This window comes from Rhododendron vialii, chromosome 6a (assembly GCF_030253575.1).
Source record: "Rhododendron vialii isolate Sample 1 chromosome 6a, ASM3025357v1".
Taxonomy (NCBI): domain Eukaryota; kingdom Viridiplantae; phylum Streptophyta; class Magnoliopsida; order Ericales; family Ericaceae; genus Rhododendron; species Rhododendron vialii.
Genome location: NC_080562.1, coordinates 9,378,586 through 9,393,511, shown reverse-complemented (window position 1 = coordinate 9,393,511; position 14,926 = coordinate 9,378,586). Strand labels below are relative to the sequence as shown.

Sequence of the window (14,926 nt, the reverse complement as noted above, 5' to 3'; positions counted from 1 at the left end):
GGTTCCCAGGGTTCCGGTGGAGGCTACGATGCTGTTAGAGGTGAATGGTGTCTGTGCCGCTCCGGGCAGCAACAAGAGCTGGTTCCCCGGGTCGCGGTGGTGGCAAGGATTGTCTTTGCCGATGACGGGCTGTTGACGGGGGCTGTTGGTAGCTGTTTTAGGGCTGTTGTGTTTGAGCTAATTGTAATATATGGGTTTTTAGACCCATAGGGGTGTTTGGGCTTGGCTCAAAGGGTGTCCTTGATTGACTTCTTGCCAATTGTTAGGTTTGGGTCTCGGATTGGGCAAACGATTGCTCTTTGAACATGATGCTATTTTCTTGCTACTATTAGTTTTGTAACAATTTCAAGATTAATGAAATTTTTTTGCTGTTCAAAAAAAAAGTTAGTAGGAGGTATTAGTTAATAAGGGATGGCCCACGTTGATGTGATGTTTATGGAGGGGGGATTAAATAGTAGGTTGTTTGGATGAGGTATTAGAGAATGAGGATCAAATAGTACTTTGTTTGGATGGAGGATTAATAGGAGGTATAAGAAAGGATGGATGATATAAAAAGCTGTCAAATGACCCTTTTGCCCTTGTGCAGTGTTAGATTATTCATTATGATTAATATAAAATTGTAAAAATTAATTACTTTTTCATAACTAAGCAATATTAGCCCTAAGAAAGTCGTAGAACCAAATATCTCTTAGGGCTAGCTAACGAAAGCCCTAGAGTCAAAATTTAATTATGACCTTTTAGAATAAAATGATCAAAAAATTAAAATCTTTCCACTGATTCAAACGGATTGAAATTTGGAACACCAATTTTTTTGCTCGGGCTTCCCCCCACCAAGTATAGTGTTCAATTTAATTTTTTTTTCCAGTGGAAGTGTTCTTTTTTCAGATTTTTTTTTTTAGATGGGTCAAAGTGCACTTTCTTTTATCAATTACTCCAGTAATTGAATAGTGGTAGGACTGTAAGAAACAGACACTTTCTTTTATCCTTTTCTTTGTTCTTATCACCATGAGAGAGAGAGAGAGAGAGAGAGAGAGAGAGAGAGAGAAAAGAGAAAGAACGGTGGCAGCAGCAACAGTAGAAGGAGGGGAAGAAGAAGAAGAGAGAACGGTTACGGCTTAGAGTTATCCCTCTCTCTGATTAGTGTCCCTCTCTCTGATTTACTGTTCCTTTTCTTCCTGTTCTTGTTTTGCTGTTGTCAAAACTCAAAAACTCAGGCGGGTTGGGAGCTTGGGAAGGGGGATAAGGAGGGGTAAAATGGTCCAATTTGAAGGGGTATTGGGAGAATAACTTAATAACACCTCAAACCCTGTCCAAAAATATGACCGGCCAATCCCTTCTTCTCCGGTCTTACCGAAGGAAGAGGATTATGGAATACCCTTGAGTTTGTGGCTCCCAAACTGGGGCAAAGTGTAGGGCCCCGGTTTTATAAAGGGGAAAAAACTAATCCCTCTTCCTATAGCAGCATCCAAACAGGGTTTTTGATGTTGGGTATGTGGTATGTCTTTGGATCTTAGATGTCATATGAGTCTAATGTGACCATTTTTGTCATAAGCCCATATAGACATTGTTAACAAAGTAGCTTGAAAGAAACTTAGTGCACGTTTGGGAAACTCACCCTTATTTATTTTCTCTATAAGTCTATTTCTCGGGTCGTTCTATATTAGGTTTGATTTAATTGGTATAGATCACACATAATTGATGTAGTTTTCCATTATTCTTATCCTAGTGATTGATATAATAAAAATAAAGCGTCTACAGTATCTCTCCTTTTTTATTTTTTCTCAACGAACTGTTGCACTTTTCATAAATTGAAAGTGTGTGTGTGTGTGTGTGTGTGTGTGTGTATGTATATATATGAAAAAAAGGGGTAACCATACGTCATAGATGTACAAGGAGAACAATGACTAAAAATAGGGAAAAAAACTGAAATGGTCCTTGTAGTTTAGTATTTGTGTTAACTTGGTCCCTACAGTTTGAATTGGCTCGATTTACACTCTGTAGTTTCATTTTGTTCCAACTTGGTCTAATTACTAACTGTCGTTAGACTCCATTAACCCCAAATATGAATGGACCCTTTTTCTAGGGTTAAAACCGTAATTTGTCATTCTCCTCTTACCCTAATATACCTCTAAACCAAAACACAAAGCCTCATTGTTCCATTCTTCATTTTTCACAGCCTTCATTCTCTATTTGTCACGCCCAGGATTTTACCTTCGACCGAAACGCGTCTCGTTTGCCTTCGGGGGGAAGGAATGAGAGGCATTATGGCCAAAATAAGTTATCCGATTGCTATGGATTGCAACGTGGTTCTTGAAGAAAAAGAAAAAATGAGGAGTTTTATATTCTATAAAAGGGGTTCAGGTATTTTTGAAAAATGTTTGAATTTTAGAAAATGAAGTGGGTTTTATTTTAAAAAGAACCAAGCTTTTATTAAGCTGCCTACATATCTCCGGGTAAAGGAGAATCAGGTCCGGCCATAGTTCGGGCCATAAAAGGGGTTTAGAAAAAAACTTAGAGTCTCCACCGAGTATAGAGTTTAGGTGTGTCTTGTCACCTCTTGAATATTGAAAGAATAATTCAAGTATTTTAGAAAAAATAACACGGGCTAGAGAACCCGAATTTTAGAAAAAATTGACTCGATCCGTTTGCTTTTTAGGAAAATGTTTTAGGTCTGCGAGGTTAGAGAAGAAAGGGTTCGGTAATTTTCACTAGATAAGGGACCTATTTGTGTCAGGAGTTAACGGAGGCTAACGACAATTAGTAATTGGACAAAGTTGAAACAAAATGGAAACTACAGAGTGTAAATCGAGTTAATTCAAACTGCATGGACCATGTTGATACAAACACTAAACTACAAGGATTATTTCGGTTTTTTTTCCTTAAAAATAACAAGTGTACAAATTAATAAATGCAGTTAACAAATAATTGGCCAATGCCATTCAGTTACTCTATCCGTTTCAAATTGCCGTTCCTCCTAAAAAGTCGCACGGAAAAACAAATTGAGATGGAAGGAGTAATCAATATCTCATTGCCAAATCTTTGTATTTTTTTCCCATTCTTTCTATCCTACTGTACTTTCAGGCAATTGCGCTTTTTCTCATATCTCCGGGGAGTTCTATCCGCACCTCGTCTGCAAAAGAAAGCTCAGTCGGGCTGTGCTCCTCCTCGACAATTTCACCATTGTCTCAGGTGAGTGGACGGGAGGCAAATTCGGTCGGAGTCGGCGTTCGGTAATGAGAAGAGCTCTCTGGTGAATTCGTACGGCTGTTAGTATAGCTCCATATGGAATCCTCCCGATCTCGCCGTGGTGATTTTGAACCGGCTCGTTCTTTCTTCCTCTTGTCCCTCACCCCCGTGTGCCATTGCCTTATCATGTGCGCAGTTTGGTCTTCCAGCACTGCGCTCTTGAAATGCGTTCCCAACTGTGTAAAACAAAATACCAAGGTTCAAGCACGCTTCATTGCAAATAAATTGAAAAAATTATGCATGAAAGTACTTTATTTGTTGATCCCAAAATCGCAAGTTGTTTGAAGAGGACACTTAAAAAATGAACGGAAGTAGTAGTCTTTTTTCTTTGAAAGTTAAGAGAGAGAGAGAGAGAGAGAGAGAGAGAGAATAAACCTGGGTTACAAGGGCATACAGGGGAAGAGTAATATAACTGCAAAGGACTTGAACCGTCACCCTACAAAACATCATTTGAAAATGCAAGTCTTAGACAAATTAAAGAAGCTTTTGTAAATGGTTGAAATGCTAAACCAAACCATTTTCCTCTAAGCAAATTGTGTGTATTTGTGTGATTGTGTTAGAGAGAGAGCGCACCACGGTGTATGTATTAGGGTACTTGCGCTAATACCACCCTAATGATAACGATCTCCACCCGTTCATGGTAACAAGAATGAAACCCATATTGCAGCTGAAATAACAAGGGAAAAATTAAAAGGTCTCTCCAATGGGAAAATACAACGAAAAAAGATTGAACAAGCCGCGCTGAATTAATACCGTCACAAAAATGAAAAAGGCAAGCTCAAATGTGTTCTGCACAGAACAATCAATCAGACAATGTTTCCAAAAATAAAAAATTCAATCAAACAGTTTAGTTTTTAGTTATAAACGAAACAAAAAGAGTAATTTCTTAACTAAGGCCCCGTTCCGCTAAGGTTCTTACCGTGAATAGAATGTAATGAATGAGTGTCAAGACATATTCTGGATGTCCGAACCAGAAGAGGTTGTCATTGGGTTGGACCACGGGAGTTCCTTGGACGACACTGTTGTGATCTCTCAGTTGAAGCGCCATTTTCACGACGATTACTTCAAGTTTGGTTCTGATAAACAGCACCGTCTAAACAAATTAATTATGCAAAAGAAAATGAAAATATTAGCGATGCAGAAGAAATCGAAACATTATCCCCCGTATAAAACGAGAAAATCTAAGATTCAAAAATGTCTAATGAGTAATATTGAGATCCAAACACTTCTTCTTCTTCTTCTTTTTTATCCAATTTTTTTTTTGCGTTTGTTAGTTTTTCGTCAAATTTTTATGCATTAATAGTTCGTATCGACGAGAAGAATCGAAAAAGTAAAAAATTATGACGGTGTTGTATTTCTCAATTACTTCGACACTTACAATGAGTGGGAGGAACGACACCCAGAGGTATACATGCCAACCTGTTTCCATAAATACCATTCAAACGAATAATTAATGGAAATAGTGATAGGAGGAATTAAGGGGTAAAAATAAGTGCATGTTTTGGTGTATAATACAGACAGGGGTATATGAGTAATTCATTCTCATATACATCCACGAGCAAGAATATAACAACCAGAAACCACATGGAAGGGCTGCACATATCAATTAGTAAGGTGAATTTCGTAAAATAATAGTAACTGTGTAATATTAGAAAATTATTATAAACTCTAGAAATTAAAATGCCACCTTGGGACAAAAAGAATACCCTCAAATTACTACTACGAAATACTGTAATACATAATTGTGCAATGGATTGCGAAAAAAGAAGAACAACTTTTTCGTACCTAACGCCGACAACAACTTTAAAATCATCTTCTAATGACCGTCGTATGTATTTTTGGAAGTTGAACGTGTCGTTTGTCGACAAATGAGCCTACAATTAACAAATTCCACCAAATCCAGTAAGTATTATCGCACAAGGTCCACTAATTTACACGTACGTTTACTAAAAATACAACAAATACTTTTTTTTAACATGTTTCATGCATGTGTCCTTGAGAAATGATAATGGCATCGGAATCAGAATACTAACAGCGATGAAGCCATGGCGCAACGTGAAATAGTCAACTTTGGCAACTGAATGGAAAAATTGCCTGAAGAAACATTTCTGCATAATTTCATAAAACAACAGACAGATCGATGAGAACTGCGTCGATTTACTAAGAAGAATAAAAACAAAGTACTCATTGAAATAGTACAAAATCAAAAGATTAATTAGTGAACTTACAATCCAAAGAACAACCGGTGTTGTTGTCCAGTTGTTCATATGTCACCTCCCAAAGGTCGTTTGTCTTGTGAGTCTGAATCGATTTGGATCTGAATGCATGGTTACAAGAAAATTGGCATAAGATTAACTTTTCAATCCTTGAAATTTGGCTTTCTGATGAACAACATTGGTTTATGAAATTGTCATAAGATGAACTTTTCTGATTCCTCTCGTCACATGCAAATCAATATAGAGAAAAAAATTGTCGCAAAACGAACAAACGGGACAAAACGAAAAAAGCCCAAAAAAATCCAAAAAAAATCCCTTAGTGGAACTTAGCCTTATGTTTTGTAGAAACATGAGACTATTAGCACACATACATACCATTAGCTGCCTGGTATTCAACTGTCTGTGTTTCTTTCTCCCAAGCTTTCCATCGCCTCATCTATTAATAACCGAGGAAATAAAACTTACTCTAAAAACTAAAAGCAGAAAAGAAAAGAAAAGAAAAGAAATTGCGTTAAAGAGTTAACGGGGGTGGAATTAAATACCGCACTGCATATATTGGATATATTTCAACATAAAATGTGCAACTGTCAAGTTGATAAGTGCCAAAATATACATATTTTGGCCCTCCAATATATATTTATCAGTCTTTTATATTTGTTAGTTGGTATTTATTACGTGTTTTTCTGTTTACAGGTTGCTCGAACTCAGTTTTCAAGAATTTGGATAAAAAGAAGAATTTATAGAGGTTCGAGGTTAAAGTGCAAGTCCTTCGAAGTTGAATTACTGATTTTTGATAACGTGAAGTCCAAGGGCATTTATGTTAATAGTGCATTAAAACCTACTCCTATATATAAGTCATTGGATGGACTGACTTTAGTCAGCAGTTTTCGGAAGAACGGGGAATTGGGTTTCAACGTCAGCAGCAGCTTTGGCCGTGGAAAAGAAAACGTGGACGAGCGCAAGCTTTCAAGCCTACTGATCATGGAGATCACATTAGCGCCTTCCGATTCTCTTCTCCGTTCCATGAGCAACTAATTCTCTCTCTTAGGGTGTGATGAAACCCTAACCAAGTAACTATGTATTTATGTTGATTTTGGATTTCGATTGCCGAAACGATGGTTATATAACATTAAGACTTATTTTTATGACTCACCGTTATTCTTCCAATCTAGTATTATGTATTTGTTTTCTGTGGTTGCAAATACATAGTTATACACCGATATTCTTTGTGCATGAAATTGAGAATTAGAATAATCTATGCCTAGGAAAGACGAATCGTGCCTAGATTAATTAGTTATAAAATCGAAGACGATTCGTGCCAACCAAAGATAGATTATATCCGGTTTTCAATCACATGCAATTTTCTTGGCGATATCACTAGGGCTTGTAGCTTTTAGTGAATCAATGTCGTTTTGGTAGTTGGTTTCTTAAAATTAACATAATCGTTTGGTTACGAAGTTAGGGTGGATTCGAAACCCTAAGACCTTTCTCATATTTGAAATCAAACATCTCTCTTGCTTTTAATTACTTAGATAATTTTAGTTAAGCAAAATCCAATCACTCTTTCTTGAATTGAATTAGGAATTAATTTCAGAAATACAACAACTTAGCCTCTTGATCTCCGTGGTACGATACCTTGACTTAAACCACTATTCTATTTGAATTGAGGTTTTCGCTCAGTTTTAATTATTTATTTTTGGTGTAAAAAACGACCTACCACAAGTCTATTAATTACGTAGTAGAATTTTTGTGACCACAAAAAAAAAGGGCCGTTCTTGCATCCCACCAGCCGGGGCTAGCTCGGTTGCCTAGGACTCTTGTATTTCTCTAGGAGGTCAAGAGTTTGAATCTCTTCACACGCGTGTGGGTGTTTTTCCCTTAATGGTCTTTTTATTTCTTCTTTTTTTTTTTTTACCATTTAATGAGCTTATTTCTTGTATTGATTTAGTTTGTTGGGCTCAATCGTCTTGTAAACTCTCACATTTGATGTCAATGAACTCTTCGGAAAAAAAAAAGAGTTGTAGAAACTTGTGTAGTACAAGAAGGCAAGTAGGTCAAGCTCTTTAAAGATGAAAGGCCCGCGACGGATGTGTGTCGGGAAAACTGGTCTCATGAATTTATGGTTCGTGACTTCTCAGTACGTACATGAATTAATAGATCTTGACTAACTTTTTTTTTTTTTTTTTTGACTAAAACTTACCCAACTTTTCTGTCTCATTTTGGTGACTATTAAGAAAATACTACAGTAATTCATAGTAATTTAAAAATAGTGATGACCTGGAAATACAGATCGACGAAACCAAAATGGCCGGAGAGTTTAATTAGAGGAGATTAATTTGTAAAAAAAACCTTTGCTCTTCCTAAACCCATAGTAACACCACTGTACACAACTTGCATGACTGCTATGACGAAGATGAAGATGCTCAGCTGATTCATCCCTTGAGCTGACATTAGAGAGGTCTTCCCCTGGAATATAATATAATAACATTAATTATTATTAGGCTAGCTAGCTAGTTGATCACATATACTAGTAAAATGTATAAAATCTATATATTGCGAGAGCTGGTTTCGTATTCGATCGAGATTCATTAAAAGTTCGTTCGAGATTGGCTTAGTTAATTATATTATAAACTAGTCAAGTAAAAATACAAAATTTTAAAACTCGTTCACGGGAGCCAAGCTCAAACGACAAATTATTAGTATAAATATTGTCTACAGTTATAGGATTGACATGGATTTTCAGCATGCATCATTATTTCTAAACATGAAACCAATCATAAGCATGTAATTATTTTAATTTTGTTGCGGTATGCTTCCACTGATTAGTGGTACTGCAAAAACCACGAACACATGCACAAACAAATACACAAACTCACTCACATTGAATGAGCAAATTAAGTGAAGACGGGGGAGTACATACCTCACCACAATCATCCGAGGAGGAAGAAGAGTCGTCTTCCGCCAATCGTCTCTCCCAATGTGAAATATCAGCTTGATCATATGCTGCCCTGACATGGTCATGTGAATAATATCCCAGAGCTTTCGTTGTTTTAGTTTGCACCGCTTTACGGCACGGAAGCATGGAATTCGCGAGGCTATTTGGTATGCAGATTTTGGAAATGGGCCTTTGAGTTACAGCTAGTAGCAAGGAGAGAAACCCAAGAGCATCAAAACTGCACCAAATTAATCAATCCATTTGAATGCACCAAATCAGTCAATCATGTGAGGGTAATCTTGGTATTACAAGGCTAAAGAGAGGATGATATAAGGGCGCTTTTGGATGCAACTTAATGGAGGGAAGCACGAGTTGGATTTGCCGGGACCAAACCGCAAAGTCGATTCCAAACACACCCTTGTGGAAGAAACCCTAATGCAAAGAAAGCATAAAAGTGCATACAAAATAAATTTTGTGGCCAAATCATCTGCATTTATGATAAAAAAAAAAAATATAATCTTCCATTTGGCCCCAAACAGCCAAACATATTCGGAATTCAAAACATAAGCTATATATATGTAGAGGAGATCGAGAAACACAATAACGTGCAGAATATTTACACAGCATGTCTATGTAGTAGTATCTCATGGGTAGTTAAAAACAAGCTTGTCCATCTAATTGCCAGTGAAACTTTGCCACATAGGTTTATTGTGCAAATTGTTGTGTTCCTAGAGTTTTTCTCATACATTTAACTTTCTCAATTTTTTATTTTATATACGTTGTAAAAAAAAAAAAAAATGCTACCAATACACAAATGAATTACCTGACTTTAGCCTCTCTACTGCTTCATACAAGGCATTCTTTCGACGATGCTTTAGCAACTGCAACCAATTAAGATGGAATATCATTAGTAGAGGCCTAGGTTCGAGCTCCTCGAGGGGCGGCTGGTTGGCGTTCAAAGCTATGTACAGCAGATCCTCTGCGGACTAATTTAATAACTCTCCGCTAATTTTCGCTCATGTATATAATATTGGTAAAAAAGAAAAGAAAAAAGGGAAGAAGATGGAATATCATTGTTATATTAAGGTCCAAAGCAAGGTTCATTGTGAAATTTGTTTTGTAGAGTACCTTCTGATCATCATAACAGCACCCAAGAACCATCTTACGAGTTGTGAATTAATTAGTACAACTCACATGAGTTAGTCGGTGGATGAGATACTCAATGAGAAGTCCACCGAAGATGAATATGAAGCAAACTGTAGCCAAAGCCCAGGTGGGTGTTTCTTGAAGAGACCGAGTGGTACTGGTCGATGCCGCCGCAGCGGTGGTTGCTTCTCCTTCTCCTCCGCCGGCCATGCTTGCTTGCAATATTTTATGTCCCACAGAGTGGCTTTTATGTAATCATCGAAGGAGAGAGAGAGAGAGAGAAGTGCTCTAAGTATACATGGGTTGGGTGGAGGAAGGGAATGATCAGCAAGAATGAAGTAGGAAAAGAGAAGAATGAAAGAGGAAAGGGGAGATATGGAAGACAAAGTCAATATTCAAGATTGGGGACAAGTTCGATCAACATCTTTTTTTTCCCCACCCAACCCCCCCCCCCCCCCCCCCCCCCCCCCCCCCCCCCTCTCTCTCTCTCTCTCTGTGTCTCTGTGGTGACACCGGTGAAGGTCCCAACTAGTAGCTAGTTCTCTCTCTGGCCAACCCTGTTTTTGACTTTGTAGACTTGGTTTTTATTTGGTATGGGACCATATTTCTTGTTTTTCATCAAATTTTCTTTTGCCTAGTGACAGAAAAGTCGCAAAAAATAATACGTTGAAAGTGAGATTGTGTTGTGTAAAATGGCTGGATGTGACCGAGTGACCACGAGGTTTAAATTTCTCATCAGTAGTAAAAATTTTCCGGAAGAGTAACACGCGAGTTGACCAGTTTTCTCACCCATACATAGTGACTACATACATACATACAAATAACGAGATTTCTATATATATAGTTCAACCCTCAAGTACTCACCTCCCCTCTCCCCTTCAACCTTGCAACTAAGCTTTTCATATCTATCATAGGAAAATAACAATAATTGTTTGTCTTTTTGAGGTGTGTTGTTTCCTTTTTTAACGGGGATGTAACGTGCAGTCAGCATTTTTGTGGCACAAGCAAGGGTCGCTTTAATGATCTGAATTATTTATTTGGTAAAATTCATCGATAACATTATTCGTGTTTAAAATCATAAAAATTGGATCTTGATAAATTTGTATTAAAAATGAATTTACCTATTGTAAAAAAAAAAGGTTTGGTGGATTTGATTCAGTGTGTGTCAGAAGTCTGAACCTATTTTTTGAAGGATAAATGCATTATGAACATGTATTAACTTCCATCAGATCTTAATGATTAAAACAAATATTTTTCTCGACAAGCTCTATAAAATTTGAGTGACCCCCTTATTATTTTATTGATTGTGAGGATTGAACCTGTGATCTTGGAGATTAAATTTCGTTAGATTGGAAACGCTTGATGTCTACATACAAATGGACTTGTCCCTTTTGCTTCCTCGATGTATCCTTTGTCGAGTTCTAATAAAATCTTTTTGACATTTGAAAAAAAAAATATGAAAGAGTTCCATCGCCTTAGGCAAAGGTTATTTTACCCACATTTGGTGATATATGCGGTAGGTTTTGTTTTTGTTTTTCTATTAACTAATTTTGACATTTAATCGAGCTAAATTTTTGCATACTCCTAACAAATCAAGACATATAAGATAACAATTCTAGTCAACGAAACGCGCGAGATCTAACAGCAACGTACATCTCCTCAGATGGGGATAAACTTACCCTCTTGAAAGGTGTTGGTGAACAAAATTGCTCTTCAAATGGAAAGGTGGGAGCTTAATCCAAGTTTTCCCTTACTTGGGATGATCACCTTACCCCTAGAAGTTTTTTTTTTTTTGAAAAGCTTATTACCCCCTAGAAGCTTATTACATGACTTTTTGTCTATGATTGACTCCATTGTCATTGGAGACTTTTGAAGAGCATAAGGATTCATTGGGCTTTCTAGAATGACTCTTTGACAGCTGACTTTTTTTTCATTTGAAACTACATTATTGCCTTGTATCATTTTTAAGCACGACCTAATTGCAATAGAATGTTCGGGATTTTAGGTATTTGACCCCATTGTCTCTGCATCATTTTTACATTTCCATGTACAATTAGAAGGTCACGTTAACATTGGAGAACACACCTTGCGGCACCGGGAACCCTGTAGTCCTCTGCACAACCAACCGGGCGTAGTATTTATACAGGGAGCTAAAAAATAATTTACACTAAAAAACATTGACGTGTGGATTGTTTACTAGTTATGGCATGAATTTGATCAGTCACTTGCTAAATTAAGAAATACTTGGATCTTGCTACTAGTACAGTAGGTTCTGTACAAACAGCGTGTACAGCTGTCACGATCCTAGCCCACTGTTTACACCATAATTTGGTAATTTAGTCTATTATGATCGACTAGGTCAAATGTGACACGTGTCAACATGTTTTAGACTAATTTGAATTCAATATGAAGCCTATTAAGGAAAATCAAGTAGACTGATCGACGGTTAGTAATTATTCAAATCCGAAACACGTTTTGGAGAACAAATCACAAGCAGATTGTGGACAAGGCAATAAATACAGGCAGTTGAAGCAATTACAACAGTGGGAACGTGATCATGGAGCAAAATAAGGAAGTAACCGCCCAATTCAAACCGGAGGAGGGAATTCCATCTGGTTTGAATTTCAAGACGAAGCTACACACTATAAATACAAGAATTGAAAACTGTTACAACCCCCAATCAATCGCCCAAAGACTTCTACTTTTATCTGTACTTTACATTTCTTGCTCTAGGAGTAGCTTGTAACGTAATTGTCTGTTCGACTGTGTTCTCATTGTGATCGACTTCTATCCCGAAGAATAATAAAGTCCATTTTGTTGTTCTTCTTTCATCTCCATTCACTTCATTAAGTTTGCTTCCAGAGAAGTCCTGAAAATACGGCAAGGAACCAAACTCCACCATCACAAACACCCACATTCTAGCACACACGCATAACAACCATTAGTCGATAATGTCCTGTTTCGTAAAGTGAAAAATTAAGTAGTTAAGAAATAAGAATCTTAGCGGGACGAGACTTTATACAGTCCAAATGCGCATAGCTAAAGAAACTTAACTCAAAAACTCAAATTTTTGCCCATAACGATGTGCCAATAGAATTATACTCCATATGTGTGTTCTTTTTGTGTAGCAATTTGAATTAACAAGGTGTAAGAAAAGAGTTCTAACCTCGGCCTTCGATTCGGGCAAGCCGGAAGAAAGCAAATGCTTCCCCACAGACTCTGCCAACTTGATCTGACCCAGCCAGTAAGCCGAGGTCTCGAGCCTATCGAACCGGCACTTGCAGCACCTCTCTGCACTCTGGTACGGCATGCTACCCGATACCCTTTTCGGCTTGTTCAAAGACGGCGAACCCAGCACCGGCGTCCGAGGCGGCCCTTTCCCGTCTCCCTCCGCCAAAACCACTCCACTGCCTTTCCCAATTTGTTCTTCAAACCCCACACTCTTCTTCTTTTTACTCACCTTTGCTCTGTTTTCCTCGGGATTTCTTCTCACCATGAGTGGATCGGGTTTGTTCGGGTAGTTTTGGGGAGACCTGAATTGATGGGTTTTTCTTGAGAGGCTTCGCGAGTCGGTCCGGTTTGGTTTTTAAAACATTGGTGTTGCTTACTGCTTTGATAGGAATGTTTTGGTTTCGAGTTGTGCCGAATACTCGCTTTTGACTGCAGAACAGAGGAATTTGAAGCTATAGATTTCGGATTTAGAGACAACAATTCAAGTAATAAAGTAAATGGGCAAATGGATTAAATTGTTTACCTTTGAATTGGCGGTTCTTTGGCACTCCCTTTTGGTGCTTGGATGATTTTCTTGTTTGTTTTCGATTTCGAGGGCTGTGTTTTTCCTGGGTTTTTGTTGTACAGTGCAAAATTTAGTGAATATGGAGACATACATAATGAATATAATCTATCGATTTGACAAGAAATTGAGACTACATTTTGTGTTGATGCCAACATTGAGATTGAATTATCGAAACAAGAAGAGAGAAGTGATACCTGGAAAAGGGGTGGCCTGAATTTCCATTGCACGGCATGGATTAGTTTCAGAATTTCAGTTGTGATTTCTGAAAGCTTTTTTGAACAGAAAAGGTGGAATTGCATTTCAGTGGAGAGTGGGGCAAAAAATGCCCAACTCATGGACCATGTTTTTGGAATTGCTCAATTATGGGAAGGAAAACAATAATTCCCAAGACATGGAATTGAAGACAATAATTACCTCTCCCTTTTGTCATGAATTAGGAGCAACTTAGGTTCATACACGGAGCAATTTAAATTCATACACATGGCAACTTAGGTTCATACACGGGGCAACTTAGGTTCATACATTGGGCAATTTAGATTCATACGCGAGGCAACTTAGAAGGCAACTTAGATTCATACATGGGGCAATTTAGATTCATACACGGGGCAACTTAAAGGACAATTAATTACCAAAAAAAAAAAAAAACTTAGAAGACAATTTAGGTTCATACATAGGGCAACTTAGAGGGCAATTTAGGTTCATACATAGGGCAATTTAAATTCATACATGGGGCAACTTAAGCTTATACACGAGGCAACTTAGATTCATACATGGGGCAATTTAGATTCATACACGAGGCAACTTAGAGGACAACTTAGGTTCATACACGAGGCAACTTAAAGGGCAATTTAGGTTCATACACGGGATAACTTAGATTCATACATGGGGCAATTTAGATTCATACACAGGGCAATTTAGAGGACAACTTAGGTTCATACACGGGGCAACTTAGATTCATACATGGGACAACTTAAATTAACACACCTTAATACCTTGATACAAGATGCATCTTATTTTCATAACATCTTTGCACCGGCTCAAACGGATTGAAAATTGAAACACTTATTTTTTAACTATATTTTTTAATATGTATATAGGAAAAAAAGGAGAAAAAAAAAACAGTCGGATTCATTAGAGGCAATACTTACACCTCATGCTATTTCTGGAGGCTATAAAAGGAGGACTTTGTGTTTCAACTATATTTTTTAACTAAAAAATTGAAATACATAATTTTTAACTATATTTTTAATAAATAAATGGTATAAAAAAAATATTTCAAATTTCAATCCGTTTGAACCGGTACAAAGATATTATTTTTCTGACCATTTCATCCTAAATAGTCGTAGTAAATTTTTGGCTCTAAGGCCTTTCAACGAACACCCTAAGATTCATTATTTAGTTTTAGAGTTCTCTTAGGGTGCACATTGAAAGGCCTTAGAGTGAAAAATTTATTACGACCATTTAGGATGAAATGATAAAAAAATAATATCTTTGCACCGATTCAAACAGATTGAAAATTGAAACACTTATTTTTGTAACTATATTTTTTAATCTGTAAAGGACAAAAAAGGGAAAAAAAATAGTCGG

General features: G+C 37.2%; 1 protein-coding gene and 1 pseudogene across 1 annotated transcript; both read right to left on the bottom strand.

Moving 5' to 3' along the window:
* Positions 1–2,933: 2,933 nt before the first annotated feature.
* LOC131329282 (MLO-like protein 3) lies at positions 2,934–9,943 on the bottom strand (annotated as a pseudogene).
* A 2,811-nt stretch (positions 9,944–12,754) lies between these two features.
* Positions 12,755–13,619, bottom strand: LOC131329852 (uncharacterized). The gene is made up of 3 exons (XM_058363252.1): positions 13,534–13,619; positions 13,298–13,382; positions 12,755–13,203 (listed from the first exon to the last, which is right to left on the bottom strand). Exons 1-3 carry the CDS (start codon positions 13,559–13,561, stop codon positions 12,996–12,998), a joined length of 321 nt encoding a protein of 106 aa, XP_058219235.1. The 5' UTR covers positions 13,562–13,619; the 3' UTR covers positions 12,755–12,995.
* Positions 13,620–14,926: the final 1,307 nt, after the last annotated feature.

Excerpts from the sequence above, each read along its gene's own strand:
- LOC131329852 (XM_058363252.1), bottom strand. The coding sequence starts at position 13,561 with ATGGAAATTCAGGCCACCCCTTTTCCAG. Across the intron at positions 13,383-13,533 it reads TCAGGCCACCCCTTTTCCAG|GAAAAACACAGCCCTCGAAA; the intron begins GTATCACTTCTC and ends ACAAAAACCCAG. Across the intron at positions 13,204-13,297 it reads AAAGAACCGCCAATTCAAAG|TCAAAAGCGAGTATTCGGCA; the intron begins GTAAACAATTTA and ends TCTGTTCTGCAG.